The sequence below is a fragment of the Panthera pardus genome, unplaced genomic scaffold (genome assembly GCF_024362965.1).
Source record: "Panthera pardus isolate Hobbes unplaced genomic scaffold, ASM2436296v1 HiC_scaffold_15, whole genome shotgun sequence".
Lineage (NCBI taxonomy): Eukaryota > Metazoa > Chordata > Mammalia > Carnivora > Felidae > Panthera > Panthera pardus.
Window position 1 is genome coordinate 1,326,891 of NW_026526710.1, and position 20,336 is coordinate 1,347,226.

Sequence of the window (20,336 nt, forward strand, 5' to 3'; positions counted from 1 at the left end):
CTTTTCAATAAATGTTTTTATGTTTTTTAATGACACAAAAGTGCATGTGAGAGTAAACCTTTGGAAAACTACATCCTGAGGTTAACTGCAATTGCTGGGATGAGAGCTTTTAGGATAGCTCAGCATCCAAGGGGTCAGAAAGTTGATTCTGTTTTGTAGCTGCCATATAGGAGGCCAGTATGTAAGCTCCTGGTTTAGGGAAATGTTAAGAGGTGTGGGACGTGATGAATGCTATATTCCTCTTTTTGGGGATTCACGGTGCATATTGATATAGTAAAGCACCTGAGAGACTAAGGGGAAAAAACTGAACTTAGTGATGTTCAAACCTATTTACCCATGGCAAACCTTTTGCTGTCCTGCATGAGGAATGCCAGTTTTTAAAATGCTCATTAAGTTAGTTACCAATTGTACTTCTACTTAGAGAATTTGCCAAAATTGTGTGGCGGACCTTTCTTGCCAGGGTGGATCCTTTCCTCCATTCTAATCAAGAATTAAATATCAGGTTAAGAGAAATACCCAAATGAGAGGTTGCCTCTGAGACTTGAAAGGGAGGGGTTACGTCAAAGAGAGGCACGTAGAGGGCTTCATTTATGTTTGTGATCTTAAAAAGAATCTGAGGCAAATAAGGTAAAATGTTATAGGTTTTACAAAGCTGTATGATGGGTATGTTGGTATTATTTTAAAAAGTTAATGCTCAGGGGCTTATTATCCGTGGCAACTCTCCCTTCCTGATTATCTTGAACTTGGCCCACTCCTCTACCACAGAAATTTGGGATGTTCCCCAAGACCTTAAGGAAATAAAAGTTAAATCTTCTTTAAAGATTAGAAATACTTGCTACTGTGATGTGTTCCTTAATTCACTCTGTACAGATAGTCTTTGATGAATGCCATAAAGCAAAAAACTTATGTCCTGTTGGTTCTTCGAAGCCAACCAAGACAGGCTTGGCAGTTTTAGAGCTTCAGAACAAATTGCCAAAGGCCAGAGTTGTTTATGCTAGTGCCACTGGTGAGTTGTTATTTTATTTGAAAGATACATGTGTGAGTTATTTATTCAGCTATAACATGTTTTGTTTTGGGATTTTTCAGGTGCTTCTGAACCACGAAACATGGCCTATATGAACCGTCTTGGAATATGGGGTGAGGGAACTCCATTTAGAGAATTCAGTGATTTTATCCAAGCAGTAGAACGGAGGTAATGTAGTTTACGGTATACGCTGTTTGTTCTCAGTTGCAGTTTAAAAGAGGTGTTACTGCTAAAACCTTTTCCACTTATATTAAAGCCCTACTATATTTAATGATAGTTACTGTGTGTTTTAATTTTATTCAGAGGTGTTGGTGCCATGGAAATAGTTGCTATGGATATGAAACTTAGAGGAATGTACATTGCTCGACAGCTGAGCTTTACTGGAGTGACCTTCAAAATTGAGGAAGTTCTTCTTTCTCAGAGCTATGTGAAAATGTATAACAAAGCAGTCAAGCTGGTGAGAAGTTATTTCTTAATTCCTAGTATTTTTAATGTCTGTCAGCCCACAAGAGTATATTTTGCTGTAAAACAACAGATAAATCACCAGATCCTTACTTTCCTAATTTTCTAAGCTTTCTCTTTGTTAAAGTAATTTATTAGGAGAAAAAAGCTATTGGGGAGCCTGGGTAGTTCAGTCGGTTGAGCGTCTGACTCTTGATTTCGGCTCAGGTCATGATTCCAGGGTCATGAGATCGAGCCCCGCATCAGGGTCTATGCTGGGTGTGGAGCCTGCTTAAGATTCTTTCTCTCCCCCTCTGCCTCTCTCCACCGCTTGTGCACGCGCGCTTTCTCTCTTTCAAGTAAATATAAATAAATAAAACAACACAAAAAAGCTATTTACAATGGGGTGTCTGGCTGGCTCAGTCGAAGAGCATGTGACTTGATCTTCAGGGTTATGAGTTCAAGCCACATTTAGTGTAGAGATCACTTAAATGCATAAACTTTTTAAAAAGCCATTTATTTAAGTCGCATAGTTTTAAAATTACAGTGTAACTATTCCCTAAAATGACTGTAGTTGCTAAGAAGAGTTTCGAGGCAACTGTGAACATCCTGAAAAACATTTGTTTAGAGCTTCCCAAGCTACTGAAGTTGGTTTATTAAATTAATGTTAAGTAGTCTTGTGCCTAACATTATTTTGCTTGAATCGGTCATTTTTAAAAAATGTTTATTTATTTTTGAGAGAGAGAGAAAGTACACAAGCGGGGGTGGGATGCGGGGGAGGCAGAAAGGGAGACAGAGAGAATCCCAAGCAGGCTCCATGCTGTGCACGTAGAGCCTGATGCGGGGCTCGAACTCAGAAACCGTGAGATCATGACCCGAGCCAAAATCAGGAGTCAGACGCTTAACTGAATGAGGCACCCAGGTGCCCCGAATCAGTGATTTTTAAATAATTCACACTTACAGATGAAATATCTAAAATGTTGATTGTGTATCTTCAGTGGGTCATTGCCAGAGAGCGATTTCAGCAAGCTGCAGATCTGATTGATGCTGAGCAACGCATGAAGAAATCCATGTGGGGTCAGTTCTGGTCTGCTCACCAGAGATTTTTCAAATACTTGTGTATAGCATCCAAAGTTAAAAGGGTTGTGCAACTAGCTCGAGAAGAAATCAAGAATGGAAAAGTAAGTTGAAGAACACATTAATAGATTTATTCTTTGGTTATGTTTTCTAGTCTTGTGTGTTCAGGCTTTCTGCTTGGAAAGCCTGCTCTTTCTGAGAGTTGTAAAAGTATTAATGTAGTCAGACTTTAAAATACACATTTCTTTAAAGAATTTAGATAGCTCAAAAGACTATAAAGAAATAAACCACTATAATTTGGCCATCCATAGATATAACTACTGATGACATGTGGGTATTTATTGCCATACAGTTTTTTCTTTTCAGCAAAATATAGATATACTTGAAGTACACAGAACTGAGGCAGGGGCTTTAATTATGTCCACTGCTGTAATCCTATTTCCTAGCTAAGTTTTTTACACATGGTAGCATGCCTCAGATATATACAGAATAAATAAATGAGCACGTATGTACAATAATGGGTCATTCTTGTTTGAAATCCTTTTTCTTAACTATTTTAAATATGTAAAATACATCTTAAGAAACCACATGCGTGGTATTATTTATAATTCTGTTTTTCTCTCCAGTGTGTCGTAATTGGTCTGCAGTCGACAGGAGAAGCTAGAACATTAGAAGCCTTGGAGGAGGGTGGAGGAGAATTGAATGATTTTGTTTCAACTGCCAAGTAATGTTTTTGGTTTTAAGTTTTTATTTAGATTAGTTTTAAGTGTTCGCATTTCCTGGAGGCAAACGTTTTGATTCATCCATACCATCATTAAAGTTTTTCTGATCTTAGTTTTTGCAGTTCTGTGCGATCCATGACAGTATATCCTTTGGAAAACAACATACGAATGCTCAGTTGTTAAGCATTTTGACAATATTGTGCCCAGTATTTGAACTAATGGAAGGGTATGATTTTTGTCTCGTAGATCTTGGAAATGTGTGACAGCTTGGATTAGTTTCTGTTTTAGTTTCAGCTTTGTGTGTTTGAAATTACCATTATCCGCACGAACAATAAGTAGAGTTTGCCCCAGTTTAGTAATCTGTGTATAAAAATTGCACGCAATCATGGGATATTGAAAAAGAGTTTTAAAAAGAAGTTTTTAGACATCGTTTCTCAGTTTATTTGCCTACCCTAGCCATGTTAACTGTGGTAGTAAAATTAGCAAAATAACCTTCGCCCCACCTATCTTTTGCCTCAGGCGATATATTCAAGTGGTTCCTTTTAAGGTGGATATAATCCAAAACTGCTTCTAAAAACAAAACATGCACCTACTAATCTGTTGTCTTTTGTACTTATGTGCCTATTACTATGTTTAAAATGGTAGGAGCTAGTCACTGGTGCCTATCAATGGCTAGTCCAAATTGAGATACGCTGTGAATGTAAACACAGGAGATTTCATTCAACGACTTAAAGTATATGTTTTACATCTCACTGATTGCATTTTGAAATGATACATTGATATATATAATACTAGAATATGTCCTGAAACGTATTATTAAAAAAACGTTTGTCTAGTTTTCTTTTACTTTTTAACGTAGTTACTGGAAAATGTAAAAATTGCATATTTGGCTTGGCCTGAACTTTATTTCAGTTAGCGTTGACCTACAGTATTAAAGTTATTTCAGCTGGATTATCACTGTTTTGTAAAACTGAACAGAGTATACAGTATTTACTTTTTAGGAAATGTATTTTAAAAATATATTCAGTAAGACTTTATATATAATAAACTATTTGGCAAACTGAGCCACTAATTGTCACTTTTTTTCTCCTATAAACAGAGGAGTGTTGCAGTCACTAATTGAAAAACACTTCCCTGCTCCAGATCGAAAAAAACTGTATAGTTTGTTAGGAATCGATTTGACAGCTCCGAGTAACAATAGTTCACCAAGAGACAGTCCTTGTAAAGAAAATAAAGTGAAGAAGCGGAAAGGTGGGTTTTTTTTCTTTAAATGATGTTGAAAATAGTGTAAATTTGAGCATTTTGAAGCAGCTATATTTTGGGATTGAGCCGCCTTCCTTAAATTGGCATGTAGTTGTATATTTTCACTGTTGCCTATGTGGTTTTGAACACACAAGTAACTCCCTGTTTTAAATCAGGACTTGAACAGTTTGGTGCTAGGCACTATATTAAGCACTGGCCATACATTGTTTCATTTAACCCACAAGGGATCCATATGAAAATAGGTCTTGCTCTTTGTTTTCTAGACAGAGGACACTAAGGCACAGAAAGATTAAGAGGTTAAGGAATCTTCCCAGGTTCACATAGCTAGTGGGCAATACACAGCAAAATCTGGGCCTTGCTATTGTTATAGCTGCATATGCATACACACATATGGTGTTTTTACAGTCTTTAAAGAGTCATTTGTTAATTTATTATTTTTAAGAATACACTCCGTGCTTACTAGACATTTTATAATATGCAAACTTCAGCTTCTGTTTAGATGCTTAGTAAGACGTTTGGCTTTCAGAAGTTAACTTCTCAGGCACCTGGGGGGCTTAGTCGGTTAAGTATCTGACTTCAGCTCAGGTCATGATGTCACCATTCGTGAATTCGAGCCCCGCATTGGGCTCTGTGCTGACAGCTCAGAGCCTGGAGCCTGCTTTGGATTCTGTGTCTCCCTCTGTCTGCCCCTCCCCTGCTCATGCTCTGTCTCTCTTTCTCTCTCTCTCAAAAATAAACATTAAGAAACAAAAGTTAACTTCACAGGCTTTCTCTAGGACAGTGATAACTTCCATTGGAATGTCTGTGATGCTGTGTATTCTAAACACAGTGGCTGATACTTGAGCCTTAATTTTTTTTATCTGTTGTAAGTACATGTTTTTCACATTTTTTAAGTTTATTTTGAAAGAGAAAGCACGCGAGCTGGGGAAGGGCAGGGAGGGTGGAGAGAGAATCCCAAGCAGGGCTCAAACCCACGACTCTAGGATCATGACCTGAGCCAAAATCAAGAGTCAGACACTTAACTGACTGAGCCACCCAAGTGCCCCTACATTTTTAATATGCTTGAAAGTGGGTTGGTTATTATAATTGAGAACATTTTTTTATGGTAGTGGCACAAAAAGTAATGCTGTGTTTTAGAATCAGTGGCCTCTTAAATGGTCGCGTGGTCGTTTCCCTTTGCTGAGTTATGTTCTTACCATATATACCATTAATATGTGAACTTTTAATGGTTTGTTCCAGATCTCTTTTCTGAATATTCAGTAAAATAATTCAAGTCAGCACCCTGTTTGATTTCTAAAATGGTGTGTTATAGATTTTTTTTAAGTATTCCGTAAGTTATTTTTTTAAGGTATTTTATTTTTTAAGTATTCTATAAACCTATAATTATTAGGTCTGTTCTCTCAACCTGATATGCAGTTGGATTGTGTGAAAATGCCAGAGATTCTGTTTTGTGTCTGTTGTCCTGAATTTGTTTTGAAACATATATTTAAAGGCAGTCTTGGATATGTATTGACATGTTTCATTTCTTCTTAATAATTAAACTTAACCTGATTTCTTACGGGAGTCTAAAAGGTTAACACTTGTGAATTTTATGCACTTAAGGAAATGTTTTTCCTCTGTTTTCTCATGTGATTTAAAAACATTTTTTTTTCTAATGTTTATTCATTTTTGAGAGAGCACAAGTGAGCGAGGGAGGGGCACACACAGAGATACAGAATCTGAAGCAGGTTCCAGGCTCTGAGCTGTCAGCATAGAGTCTGACATGGGGCTTGAACTCACGAACCATGAGATCATGACCTGAGCCGAAGTTGGATGCTTACCCGACTGAGCCACCTAGGCGCCCCCTCTATGTTTCTCATTTGAATAACTCATGAGTTAAATGTAATTTTTTGGATATTTAGAATAGTGTGTTTGGGCTGACTGTCTTGTTTGGGGGTTTGAGGGTAGGTGAAGAAATAACCCGAGAAGCCAAAAAAGCACGAAAAGTAGGTGGCCTTACTGGTAGCAGTTCTGATGACAGTGGGAGTGAATCTGACGCGTCTGACCATGAAGAAAGTGACTATGAGAGCTCAAAAAACATGAGTTCCGGAGACGATGATGACTTCAACCCGTTCAGAGATGAGTCTAGTGAGGATGACGAAGACGGTAAGTGTGTCGGTTAAATATAAACTAAAGGATACTTATCTCTGTGTCTGAAATGGGATATATATATATATATTTTTTTTTTTTTCCCCCCCCGTGCAGTACAAATCATCGCACAGATTCTCATCTTTGCTTGGTGGACAACTCCCAAGCTTGTTTGTCTTTTGGTAGTTTATCTCATTTATGGGAGATGGTGGCCTCCGTTTTGTGTAGTGCTTTTTAACCTCAAACTCTGGCATTGTACCTTATGGTGTGTTGGATGTACTACTGGAACAGTGTAGCTGGTGACAATTATAAGTTACCAGTTAATACAGAAAATTCAAGTGTTACTGCCTTTGAAGATTCTGCTTCATTCACAAATGATTTGACACATCTTTTCTTAACTTTCAGATCCCTGGTTAATCAGGAAAGATCACAAGAAAAACAAAGATAAAAAAAAAAAGAAAAGTATAGATCCAGATTCTATTCAAAGTGCCTTATTAGCATCAGGTCTTGGATCAAAACGACCTAGTTTTTCATCTACGCCAGTAATTTTGCCTGCTCCTAACAGTGCACCAGGTATCTTAAGAGGAAGCTTGCTTTGTCCTTGAAATGTACTTTTTAAACAAAACACATTTAAACTTTGTACTGATTTTTTTTTTTTTTCTTACCAAATGTGCCTTATCTAGCCAACAGTAACACCAACAGTAACAGTAGCCTTATAACAAGTCAGGATGCTGTGGAAAGAGCCCAGCAGATGAAGAAAGACCTACTTGATAAACTAGAAAAATTAGCTGAAGACCTCCCTCCTAATACCCTGGATGAACTTATTGATGAACTTGGTGGCCCTGAGAATGTTGCTGAGGTAAATATGACTCGATCAGGGCTGTGTCTCTCCTTGGTCTTTTTTTTTGTGTTCCTTTTGGCCACTTCCAAAATGCTGAGGAATGAGTGCTATTTTGGATATCATAATAATGTGTCTAATTTTCTCTTAGATCTTAGAACCTTGTTCTGTATTTGTCTTCCTAGAGTCAGTGAATTCTTATCCTTAGTATCTGGTGTTTACCCAACACTGATCTGTTACTGCACCTGTCATGAAGCCTTTGTGATCATTGCCCCACATCTGCTTTCTCTGCTGGAATCTGAACTTCTCCAAACCAGAGATTGTATTGCAGTGTTCTCTCCCCCAGGGTGCCTGTGCGGCCCAGGCTGCACAGTACATACTGGCTTCATCGTCCCCTTCTGTCCCCCACCACGTTTCTCTAATGAAGGAGTCCTGGGTGTCCTGCGTCTTAATCAGGTAACTTAATTGTAAGGACACTTTGGTTTTTCAGATGACTGGCCGCAAAGGGAGGGTTGTGAGCAATGATGATGGAAGCATATCTTATGAGTCAAGATCTGAACTTGATGTCCCTGTGGAAATACTAAATATCACAGAAAAACAAAGATTTATGGATGGAGATAAGGTATGTTTTTCTGGGATGCTTTTCAATGAAAAGAACAATGCCCATATGTTAAAATTAATGTTTAGGGTTTTTGTTTGGTTTTGTTTTTTCTTTTAAAAGAAACTACGTGTGGGGGCACCTGGGTGGTTCAGTTGGTTAAGCTTCTGACTCTTAATGTCGGCTCAGGTCATCGTCAGAGGGTTGTGGGATTGAGCCCCGTGTTGGGCTGCCAGGATGGAACTTTCTTGGGATTCTCTCTCTCCCTCTCTCTTTGCCCCCTCCCTCCACTTCTCTCTCTCAAAATAAATAAACTTTAAAAATAAATAAAAGAAATTGCGTTGAATGTTGTTACTATTCTGTATTTTTTAGTAATTGCACATACTGCACATTTTACATTTTCATTATTTTCTCACAAATTGGATGTAGTAAGTATTTTCTGTTGTGCACAAAATTAAATGTGGATCTTAATAACTTTGGAGGCTTTCTACATTTTTAATCAGAATCTGAAACTACTGAGTTCTCACAGGTCATCTTAATGCCTTCACATCTAATGCTACTGTCCAGTGTCAGTCTACTTTTGAGTCTAAAAATACATTTAAGCACACACAGATTCCTGATGGTCTTTGGTTTTGCTGATTCTTACTGCTGTGCAGCCGTGTCATATTAGGGTGATTCCTCTGAATGACGTTTAGATTGGCTTGCATACCTCACCGCTGTGGAGACAGACCTTGGTTGCCTCCGGAGGCTCTTTGTATAGCCTCTTACTGTTAAGTAACCATCAGGCAATTTTGAGATTCTCAGACTAGTTCTTCCCCATTTAGTTGGAATTAACCATAAGCATTTGCTGATGAGATTGCTAAAAAATAGGAGTGCCACTTAAACTTAATTCCTTAATTTAAAAGGTAGAATAAAATCTTAAATCTTTACTCACATTTTTCTTTATATTTCAGTGAGTTTTTCTGTCTTTGCAAATGAAATAATTGAGGATAGTTACCATTATCAAAGTCTTCTGGAAATACATTTGTCTATTTTAAAAATTTATTTATTTTGAGGGAGAGCACACATGAACAGGGGAGGGGAAGAGAGCCGGAGAGGGAGACTCGTAAGCAGGCTCTCTGCTGTCAGCATGGAGCCCTTCGTGGGGCTCAGTCTCACAACCATGAGATCATGACCTGAACCAATATCAAGAGTCGGATGCTTAACTAACTGAACTGGCTGAGCCACCCAGGTGCCCCTTATAAGTATATTTAAAAGCTCATGCTACGTATTTTAAAGATTGTAGAAAGAGGTATTACCAGTTGTGCCATGTACTTTGTTTCATGAATTTTTACCCATGTGCATTGGGAATTGTATTAGTTGGAATTAGTTTTAGCTGTTAAATGACAGAAAATCCAAAAGCATACTGATTTAAACAAGGTAGAAGGTAATTTCTCCCATGTACAAGTTTGAGTATGTAGACCAGGGCCGTTAAAGCTCCTTGAAGACTATGCCTCTTCTGTCTTATTCCTTTAATATGTGAACCTCCATTTTCAAGTTACCTATTTTAGATTCAGTCATAATACCTTTACATTTCATCTAGCAGAGAGGAGAAAAAAGGAGAAGGGCACGTTCTTGACTTTGAAGGACATTACTTAGATGTTCGTATCACCTACAGCCTACTGGAGTATGCCCACAATTAGCTGCCCTGCAAAGTGAGAAATACAATCTTGATTCTGGGCAGCCATGTACCTGCCTAATTTGGGGTTCCATAATTGAAGAAGGAGGGGAGGATAGGTATTGGTGGACCACTAGTACTCTAAGAAATTTACTTAGGGTACTGGCCTACTTGTCTTTGTGCAAAGGTGATTATTATTTTTTTTCCCTTTACATTTAATACAGAATATTGCTATCATCTCAGAAGCTGCCAGCTCGGGTATTTCATTACAAGCAGATCGGAGAGCTAAAAATCAAAGGCGACGGGTTCACATGACTTTGGAATTACCCTGGAGTGCTGATAGAGCAATTCAGCAGTTCGGTAAGTTCCTACATTGAATATCACTTAAGAGATAGCTAGGGATCATTGGGAAAATGTGTACATATCAAAACCTATATTTAATGTCAGATATCTTAAAGCATGACGTATGTGTAATTTTGGAGTGGATTTTGTATTGCATATACCTAAAAATCTAGAATACGTGAATTCATTTCTTACCTGTTGTGAGAAATGTAAAAGAACTGTGTTGGATTTCTTGGGGGTTTCTGGCATTATATCTAAGAATAAGGTTCCTCGGGAATATCTTCATTATAGATCTTCAGGATGTATGTGGTCTCTGTCAGAGCACCTGCCACCTCATGTCCTTTTCAGCCCTCAGTGGCTTTACTGAAGGCATATTACTCCTCCCTTGCCCTACACATTCATGTCCCTGTGACTTGATGATTTAAAAAATAAAAATTTTGGAAGAACCCAGAGTGACTTTGCTTCAGAAACATTGTGGTTAACCCCAAGTGGGGCAGCAGTAATAATATGTTTATCATTGGACAGTTCTGTGGCAGTTTCTGTCCTTTTGTAAGGGGGGAGTAGTGCTCTGAATATGGATGTTGTTCAAGCGAGTGTTTTCTGTTTTGTGCCTTTTGGAGAGTCACAGTAATTGTTACTTTTTTTTTTTAATATTTACTTATTTTGAGAAAGAGACTGTATGAGTGGGAGAGGGACAGAGAGAGAGGGAGTGAGAATTCCAGGAAGGTTCTACAGTATCGGTGCTGAGCCCGACATGGGGCTCAATCTCATGAATCATGAGATCGTGACCTGAGTTGGAAGCTTAAACGACTGAGCCACCGAGGTGCCCCAAATGTTACATTCTTCAGTTTTTCTCTTAAAAGTTTCCAGATACCAGCTTAGTGTTAAAATGCTAGAAATCGATCTCAGAACACTTTGTGTATAGGGAACACGTAAGTATTTTTAATGTCTTTACAGGACGGACTCATAGATCAAACCAAGTCACTGCTCCCGAATATGTGTTTCTGATTTCTGAATTGGCAGGAGAGCAAAGATTTGCTTCTATTGTTGCTAAAAGACTTGAGAGTTTGGTAAGTTTTTGAAGTTGTATAGTTGTATGTAAGAGATGGTGAATGTTAACCTGTCTTCTGTGCCTTGATTGGAAACTTTCTGTTTTGATAGGGAGCGCTTACACATGGTGACAGAAGAGCAACAGAATCTAGAGATCTGAGCAGGTTCAATTTTGATAATAAGGTACATTTCAGCTTTCAGTATCTCTGAAAATTTGTGGTAGTGTCTAGTTCTCTGGTGAACAAAAAGGGGAAGTGGTTACTGTTTAAAACTTAAAACTGCCTCCTCTTATGTTTTTGCTGTAAAATGATAGCATCCTGTAAGACACAGATTTTCCCCTATCAGACCTTTGGTGATCAACTCTGCAGTATAATCGTATTTTCATCCTTATTAGGAAATAGGAATATAATAAATACTTGTGAATGAATCAAATGTGAATTTAAAGGAAGTTATTTATTGGACATGTGCTTTCTGCTATTGTGTGAACTAGCATATATATATATATATGTATATACATATATATATATACATATATATATACACACACGCACACATGTATATGTATATACATATTATATAAAGTCCTGTCATTTTTGAATCTTTGGTACCATACATAATAGTTTTTATAGCATTCAGCTGGTCATGTGATTGAAGTGTAGCAAGTGCTGGAATTGGTTGACCTTTGTTTTTTATTGCAGTATGGAAGAAACGCTTTAGAAATTGTCATGAAATCTATTGTCAACCTGGATTCTCCTATGGTATCACCACCTCCGGACTATCCTGGAGAATTCTTTAAAGGTAACTTTTAAAAATTATCACTCAGGGGTGCCTGGATGGCTTAGTCAGCTGAGCGTCCAACTTTGGCTCAGATCATGATCTCACAGTTGATGAGTTGAAGCCCCACATGAGGCTCCATGCTGGAAATGCAGAGCCTGCTTGGCAGTCTTGCTCTCCCCTCACTGTCTTCCATTCACACTTTCTCCCACTCAAATAAACTTTAAAAAATAAAAATAATCACAACAGAGGAAAACAAGTACAAGGTAGGCACTAAAACTTATTCTGACATGCGCTGTTTACATTTTCTTTGGATGTAAATTGTATAAAATTTAGAAATTAAAGGTTAACAGACACCTAAGTTGACTTCTTACAATCAGATTATTAAATTTCATTTATATGAGGTATTTTTTGCCATTGGCAGTTTATTGCATGTTAATACTAGATTAATAGAGCAAAGTGGATTTGTTACATTAATTTAAAATGACTATGCCAGGTAGCTTTTAAATTTTAATTTTAGAAAGTGCCTAGGTAAATAATCTGTGGAAGTTGGTACAGGATGTACGTAAAACAAAATTAACCACGTATTAATAGTTGTTAAAACTGGATGATGGGTTATGTGTATCTGGTTCATAGAGTAATTCTTTTTATATTTCTATACGTTTGAAATTTTCATATTAAAAAAAAGCCCCAGGTAGTGCTATAGAAATTCTTTTGACCTGTCTTGCAAATCTGTAGAATACTTTTTCCCCATGAATGTAAGTAGTCTAGATGATTTTGATTTTTGATGATTTATTTTATAATTCAGAAAGTTATGAAAATACTTTGGAGGGGGTGCCTCGGTGGCACAGTCGGTTAAGCGTACGACTCTTGATCTTGGCTCAAGTCATGATCTCATGGTTTGTGAGTTTGAGCTCCACATTGGACTCTGTGCTGATGGTGTGGAGCCTGCTCGGAATTCTCTCTCCTTCTCTCTGCCCCTCCCCCGCTAGTGTACACGCTCTTTCTCTCTCTCAAAATAAATAAGCCTTTTTTTTTAACGTTTATTTTTGAGGGGGAGAAAGAGAGTGTGTGCAAATGGGGGAGGGAAAGAGAGAGCGGGAGACACAGAATCTGAAGCAGGCTCCAGGCTCTGAGCTGTCAGTACAAAGCCTGATGCAGGGCTCGAACCCATGAGCCATGAGATCATGACCTGAGCCGAAGTCAGATGTTTAACCAGCTGAGCCACCCAGGCACCCCTCAGAATAAATAAATCTTAAGAGAAAAGAAAATATTTTGGCAAATATGTAGATGTAGGGTATTTGAAACATTATTGTAGAATTAGAATTTTTCACTAGAAAGTCCTTTCCAGTTGAACCAGTATTGGTTCATTATTTAGTATTGGTAACAAGCTATATTGACATACTGGCAAGGATGCTTATAATCACTGATGGCATTTAACAAAGCAGAAACTACAGGGGCACCTGGGTGGCTCAGTTGATTGAGCCTCCGTGTCTTGATTTTAGTTCAGGTCATGGTCCCAGAGTTGTGGGATCGAGCCCTGCATCAGGCTCCTCGCTGGGTGTGGAGCCTATTTAAGATTCTGTCTCTCCTTTTGCCTTTCTCCCCATCTCATGCTGCCTCTCTCTCAAAAAAAGAAAAAAAAAACCCAAAGCAAAGAACCAATTAATTCTTTTCCTCTTTCTCTTTTTTCTTCCTGTTTTTTTGTTGTTTGTTGTTGTTGTGTTTAAAATGACTCCCTCATTTGTTTCTATTGTTTTTTTTTCATTACATGTTACTTGGGACACCTGGATGGCTCAGTTGATAAAGTATGCAACTCCTGATCTCTGGGTTGTGTGTTCAAGTCCCACGCTGGGTGTGATTACTTAAAAATAAAATCTTAAAAAAAATAAGTAAATTACATGTTACTTACAAGCAATGAAAAAAGTCAAAGTATATAATGAAGAACCAGTACTCTCCCCTTAATCCCCCCCTTTCTCATCTGCTGAGGTCACAAGTGTTGACAGTCTGAACAAGGACCGCCTTCTACATCTTTTCTCCTTGTTTGTCTAAACACAGGGCTTTTTTTTTTTTAATGTTGTTGATATCACGTACAGTGTACTTTTCTCATTTAATAACATAGACCCCCTCTTAAAACTCAGTAGCTATAGCACTAACATTTTTTTAACATTTATTTATTTTTGAGACAGGGAGAGACAGAGCGTGAACAGGGGAGGGTCAGAGAGAGGGAGACACAGAATCTGAAACAGGCTCCAGGCTGTGAGCTGTCAGCACAGAATCCGACGCGGGGCTCGAACTCACGGACCGCGAGATCATGACCCGAGCCGAAGTCGGCCGCTTAACTGACTGAGCCATCCAGGCGCCCCTAACATTTTTTTTTTTTTTTTAATTTTTTCTTTCTGTTAAATTTTATTTATTTGTTTTGAGAGAGACAGAGATAGCATGAGTAGGGGAGGGGCAGAAAGAGAGAATCCCAAGCAGTTTCTGCACTGCTAGCACAGAGCCCAGTATGGGGCACGAACTCAAGAACCACGAGATCATGACCTAAGCCAAAATCAAGAACTGGACGCTCAACCAACCGACCCACCCAGGCGTCCCAGCACTGATGTATTTTTAACATTTGGATGATACTCAACAGCTAGCTTATACAACAGTTTTTTAATCATTCCCTCATTGGTATTCAGGTGGTTTTCATTTTTTTGCCATCATAAACAGTGATGAAATTATACAGTTATCCTTCTGTACAGATTTTCTTCCACAAGACTGGTTTCCAAAAAGAAGGATTTTTGGCAGCAGAGATCTCTGGCTGCAGAGTTGTCACCTACAGAATTTAAACAGTCTTGTGTGTGTAGCAGAGTACTGACTGATTCATTAAATGTGTAAATAGGATGCAATCATGCTTTCCTATTGACTCTGTTCTCTTAGACCCTCATTCTGTAAGTCTGGTTTGGACCCTGGACATCAGTAATAAAAAGCCCCACAAACTAGGATGCATGGGTGGGTTCATCGTCCGACTCTTGCTTTCGGCTCTGGTCATGATCTTGTGGTTCATGGGTTCGAGGTTCACACTGGGCCTTATGGTAGCAGTGTGTAGCCTGCTTAGGATTCTCTCTCTCTCTCTCTCTGTTCCTTCCCTGCTTGGGCATGCTCGCTCACTCTCTCTTTAAATAAGTAAATAAATATATAAATAAACTTTATTTTTAATGATTCTATTAATTTTTTGAGAACGAGAGAGGGTGTGAATGGGGGAGAGGCAGAGAAGAGGGAGACGCAGAATCCAAAGCAGGCTTCAGGCTCTGAGCTGTCAGCACAGAGCCTGACACGGGGCTTGAACTCACGAACTGTGAGATCATGACCTGAGCCGAAGTCCAATGCTTAACAGACTAAACCACCCAGGTGTCCCAATAAATAAACTTAAAAAAAAAAAAAAGGCCCCATAAACTGCCTTCTTAGTAACATAATTCAGAACATGTTAACTAACTGTTACACATTTTGCTTTTGTACCACCTTGTCAATGCTGATGGGTAACATTTGAGAGGGAAGCAAGATTAATAGCTTGTTTACACAATTATTTAATCAGCTAGTCGTCTTTACGTGTCCAAAATTGTTTATGGCCTGTGGGTGACAGCTGCGTAACCAAACATCTCCACTTCCAGTGACTTCTGTTGGGAAGATGAGATATTTTAATGAAGTAATATAGTGTGAAGTTTGAATACTATAGGATTTTGGAGTGCCTGAAGACCTGTGGGGATGGCCATTTAATTCAGCTAATAGGAACTGTGAAAAATACTTTAGGCTGTGTTTTAATGCTAGAACTTGATGTAGTTTGGTCATCTCACAGCTCGTTGAGTCATTTGGGCTATAAGGTTTTTTATCAATTTCTTGACAGATGTTCGACAAGGACTGATAGGAGTTGGCCTGATAAATGTAGAAGATCGCTCAGGAATTCTGACTCTAGATAAAGGTAAGAGTATGAGTTTTGTACATAGACATAACTGTTGCTGTATCATTACGTACAGCCCCTTTTGTTTATACTTTTGTCAATTTGAAGTTTCAAGTTTGTAGTTCTCAATCCCTCCTCAGTGCTCCTCCTAAACCACTCTGGCTGGTTTTTGCTAATGTGGTTATTCAAAAGAGATTAAACCTTTATTATGTCCATATAGCAGCAGTTTTCAACCCAGGTTGCATGTATGATCAACTGTATGATCATTTTAGAAAATGCTGAAGCCAGGGCTGGGGCTTAGACATTGCTATTTCCCACAGTTCCAAATGTTGTAGCCAAAGTTGAGCTTCACAGACGTATAGCACTTAGAACTTTATAAATCAAGATTTCATGTTGGAGAACAAACATTCTCATGTGCTAAATTGTGTTCATACTTTCAGTAAGTGGAGTTGAAGATGCAGAAATTCAGTAGGATCATTATCTTTTGGAGCATGTGTGCGGCCATACTAATTGTTAGAGGTAGACATGGTCAGGTTACAGCTCTGTTCTGGGAGCAGGGGGAAGTCAAGGCTGTGAGGGAAGAGCATGGGGGAGAAAGGAGACTTGGCCTAGGCCTAGATGAATGAGTTTTTTCTTTTTTCTTTTCTTTCTTTTTTTTGATGTTTATTTTTGGGAGAGAGAGACCGAGCACGAGTGGGGGAGGGTCAGAGAGGAAGACTCAGAATCTGAAGCAGGCTCCAGGCTCTGAACTGTCGGCACAGAGCCTGTTGTGGGGCTTGAACTCACGAACTGCGAGATCACGACCTGAACTGAGTCATGACCTGAGCCACCCAGGCGCCCCATCTTTTTTTGTTGTTGTTGTTAATTCCAGGGGCGAGTAGATTTTAATTGCCATTTGAATGTATTAAATCTTTGACATAATCTTGTCCTTGCAGATTATAATAACATAGGAAAATTCTTAAACAGAATTCTCGGCATGGAGGTGCACCAGCAGAATGCGCTCTTTCAGTATTTTGCAGACACACTTACAGCCGTTGTTCAGAATGCCAAAAAAAATGGAAGATATGATATGGGAATTTTAGGTAAGTGGAGAAACTTGGAAAATGTCCTGTGTCTTCCTAATAAAATGTTCTTTTTTCACTTATATGTTGCTTTTTCTTTTTTAAGATCTTGGTTCCGGAGATGAAAAAGTGAGGAAAAGTGATGTTAAGAAGTTTTTGACTCCAGGATATTCAACCTCTGGTCATGTAGAGTTATACACTGTAAGTTTGGAAAATGTGCACATTTAAATGTAATTTCCTTTTGTGACAGGCACTCACAGAAATGAGTGTAATTTGAGTTTTATTATTTCTTTTACAGATTAGTGTAGAGAGAGGAATGTCTTGGGAGGAAGCTACCAAAATTTGGGCTGAGCTGACAGGACCAGATGATGGCTTTTACTTGTCACTGCAAGTAAGACTTGTTTCCTTGCAGTGCTAATTGTGAAGATAGATAATGCATCACCATTGCCAGAATTCTAATTATCTATTTGCTTTGTGCCAGTTTTCCAGTTGTATTTAGCTTTTTCTGTTTTGATCATTTATCTCTGTAACTGGGTTTGTCCTTTTATAGACACTTTCATTTAATGGATTATGATGGATATTAGGTACAAGTTTTGGATTATTATATATTAGTTAATTGGACTGTTTTGCATGGGATAGTGACCTTCTTTTGCCAATATAAAGGACTACATAGTTTTGTAGTCTTATATTAAGCTTTATATCTTAAACATTGATTCATTGTTGGCTATTAGTGTAAATAATTCTTTAATATTTGTCAGTAGAGCTAAGGAGGAGGGAGGTGGGTATATGTATGTGTGTGTACGTCTAGACACACATCCCTACATCCACAAATGCATGCATGCGTGTCTATGTGAAATCACATAGGGCCTAATATCTTGAACTTTCCTCTTAAAGACTGTGGAATTTTTATGTCCTCTCTTCTCTGGTATCTGTGTGTTCTTTTCTTCAGTAATAATCTTTATTCTCCATCGCGCACAGGATGATAAAATAATGATACTATACCTAAGTATTCCTGAAAATAATTTGGAAAAAAAAGCATGAGAGGTTTTTTTTTTTTTTTTTTTTTGGGGGGGGGTGGCTTCTCCTTCCCCTCATTCTCCCATTTTAAAACATAGCTGTGTTTTTCTGCATTGTTAGCATATGGCACTTACATAGTATGCTTTTCTTTTAATACTTAACCTTACCTCTTAAATTTAATGCTCACCTCTCACTAGTCCTGAGGTTACTATCACTAATCATTTTGTTTGAAGCCTGTTCTGTAGTAGAATCCTCAAGAAGGGCTTGGGAGCATTACTCCCTGAGTTCTTAAATGGTTCAAGTTTGTGCTTTGGTACTTAAAAACCACTTTACCAGGGGCGCCTGGGTGGCTCAGTCAGTTGAGTATCCGACTTTGGCTCAAGTCATGATTTCACAGCTCGTGAGTTCGAGCCCCATGTCAGGCTCTGTGCTGACAGCCTGGAGCCTGCTTTGGATTCTGTATCTCCCTCTCTCTGTACACCACTCACACTCTGTCTCTCTTTCAAAAATAAAGATTAAAAAATTGTTTAAAAAAAGATTTTTTTCTCAGGTCTTGTTTTATATGTTTTTATTAAGGTATAGCATACATAACATAAATCTTATACAGTTCAGTGAATCTTCCCCTCCCCCCCCTCGTTTTTAAAATGTTATTTATTTAGAGAACACAGCAGGGGAGGGGCATAGTGAGAGGAAGAATCCCAAGCAGGATCTGCACTGTCAGCTCAGAGCCCGAGGTGGAGCTTGAACCCACAAACTGTAAGATCATGACCTAAGGCGAAATTAAGGGTCGGCCGCTTAACCGACTGAGCCACCCAGGTGCCCAGAATTTTCCCCTTTTTAATTTGTTTTTTTTTGTTTTCATCTACATACTCAAAGGATTCCCTTTAGAGTTTGATAATTTTGTGAACATATATTGGTATTATTCTTAGTATTTTCAGGTATGTGATATGCTCTTTCAATATAGGAAGTTTCAAATCTTTTTTCTTTCTGTTTCAAATCTTTTTATTTCAGAAAATTTTCTAAGTTTTTATTTGCAAAGACTTTAGTATGGTTTCCTTGAATTTCTCTTTTATCAAGATTTCTTATGGGTGCTTGGGTTGCTCAGTCCAACTTTGGCTCAGGTCATGATCTTGTGGTTCCTGAGTTCAAGCCCTGTATTGGGCTCTCTATGGCTCAGAGCCTGGAGTCTGTTTGAGATTCTGTCTCCCTCTCTCTCTCTGCCCCTCCCACACTCTCACGCTGCCCCTCTCTCTCTCTCTCTCTCTCTCTCTCTCTCTGTCTCTCTGTCTCTGTCTCTCAAAAAGAAACATTAAAAACTTGATTAGATTTTCACCTTTTTTTTTTTTTTTTGCTGGAATTTTATATATTTGTCTATTTTAATGTTTATTTGCTTATTTTGAGAGTGAGAGAGAGAACGTGAGCAGGGGAGGAGCAGAGAGAGAGAACATGAGTGGGGGAGGAGCAGAGAGAGAGAGAGAGAGAGATTTTCACCTTTTATTTGTTATTTTGTTGTGAGTTGTTTTTAATCTATTCCTTCGTTTCTTTTTTTTTTTTTTTTTAATTTTTTTTTTTCAACGTTTATTTATTTTTGGGACAGAGAGAGACAGAGCATGAACGGGGGAGGGACAGAGAGAGAGGGAGACACAGAATCGGAAACAGGCTCCAGGCTCTGAGCCATCAGCCCAGAGCCCGACGCGGGGCTCGAACTCACGAACCGTGAGATCGTGACCTGGCTGAAGTCGGACGCTTAACCGACTGCGCCACCCAGGCGCCCCTCATTTCTTTTTTTTTAAACAGCTTTATTAAGATAGGATTCATATACCATCCAATTCACTTCAGTGTATAGTTCAGTGTACATTGTTAACTTTTAAAGTTGTGGTAAAATATATAACGAAATCTACCACTTTAACTCCTTTAAAGTGTATAATTCAGTGGCATTATGTTCAGTATTGTGCAACCATCACCACTCTCTATTTTCAAAACTTTTTTATCATCCCACAAAAACTACAACCGTTAAACACTCTCCATTCCCCCTTCTCTTAACCTCTAATAATCTCTGATCTCCCCTCTGTTTATGAATATGCATATCTGCGTGCCTCGTATATGTAAGTGCAGGCATAGAATACTTCTCCTTTTGTGTCTGGCTTTCACCCGGCGTAAAAGCCTTCGGGGTTCATTCATGTTGTAGCATGTGTCCGTGCTTCATTCCTTTTTGTGACTGAATAATGTTCCATTGTATGTATGTGCCACATTTTAGTTTTGATTTGCAGAATTTGTGGAGAGGCCAACTGTAAACGAAGACCAGGTTGAAGATGTAACTGCATAAAAGAGACCATATATGGTGCTGTCATAAATAAGCTAATGTAGAACAGGTATCCTGAAATAACTTCTACAATGGATCA

At 38.5% G+C, this 20,336-nt stretch overlaps 1 protein-coding gene across 5 annotated transcripts in view; it reads left to right on the plus strand.

Moving 5' to 3' along the window:
* SBNO1 (strawberry notch homolog 1) overlaps positions 1–20,336 on the plus strand; it is a 58,334-nt gene that overhangs the window by 25,186 nt on the left and 12,812 nt on the right. For all 5 annotated transcript variants that reach the window (XM_019467636.2, XM_019467637.2, XM_019467638.2 and 2 more), the window contains 18 exons: positions 871–1,006; positions 1,087–1,192; positions 1,328–1,481; positions 2,464–2,646; positions 3,169–3,266; positions 4,364–4,515; positions 6,475–6,672; positions 7,060–7,227; positions 7,338–7,513; positions 7,983–8,114; positions 9,972–10,107; positions 11,047–11,159; positions 11,251–11,322; positions 11,838–11,937; positions 15,803–15,877; positions 16,792–16,938; positions 17,024–17,118; positions 17,216–17,308. In XM_019467636.2, coding sequence (XP_019323181.1) covers positions 871–1,006; positions 1,087–1,192; positions 1,328–1,481; positions 2,464–2,646; positions 3,169–3,266; positions 4,364–4,515; positions 6,475–6,672; positions 7,060–7,227; positions 7,338–7,513; positions 7,983–8,114; positions 9,972–10,107; positions 11,047–11,159; positions 11,251–11,322; positions 11,838–11,937; positions 15,803–15,877; positions 16,792–16,938; positions 17,024–17,118; positions 17,216–17,308 — 2,334 coding nt within the window. The remainder of the gene's footprint in view (positions 1–870; positions 1,007–1,086; positions 1,193–1,327; positions 1,482–2,463; positions 2,647–3,168; positions 3,267–4,363; positions 4,516–6,474; positions 6,673–7,059; positions 7,228–7,337; positions 7,514–7,982; positions 8,115–9,971; positions 10,108–11,046; positions 11,160–11,250; positions 11,323–11,837; positions 11,938–15,802; positions 15,878–16,791; positions 16,939–17,023; positions 17,119–17,215; positions 17,309–20,336) is intronic.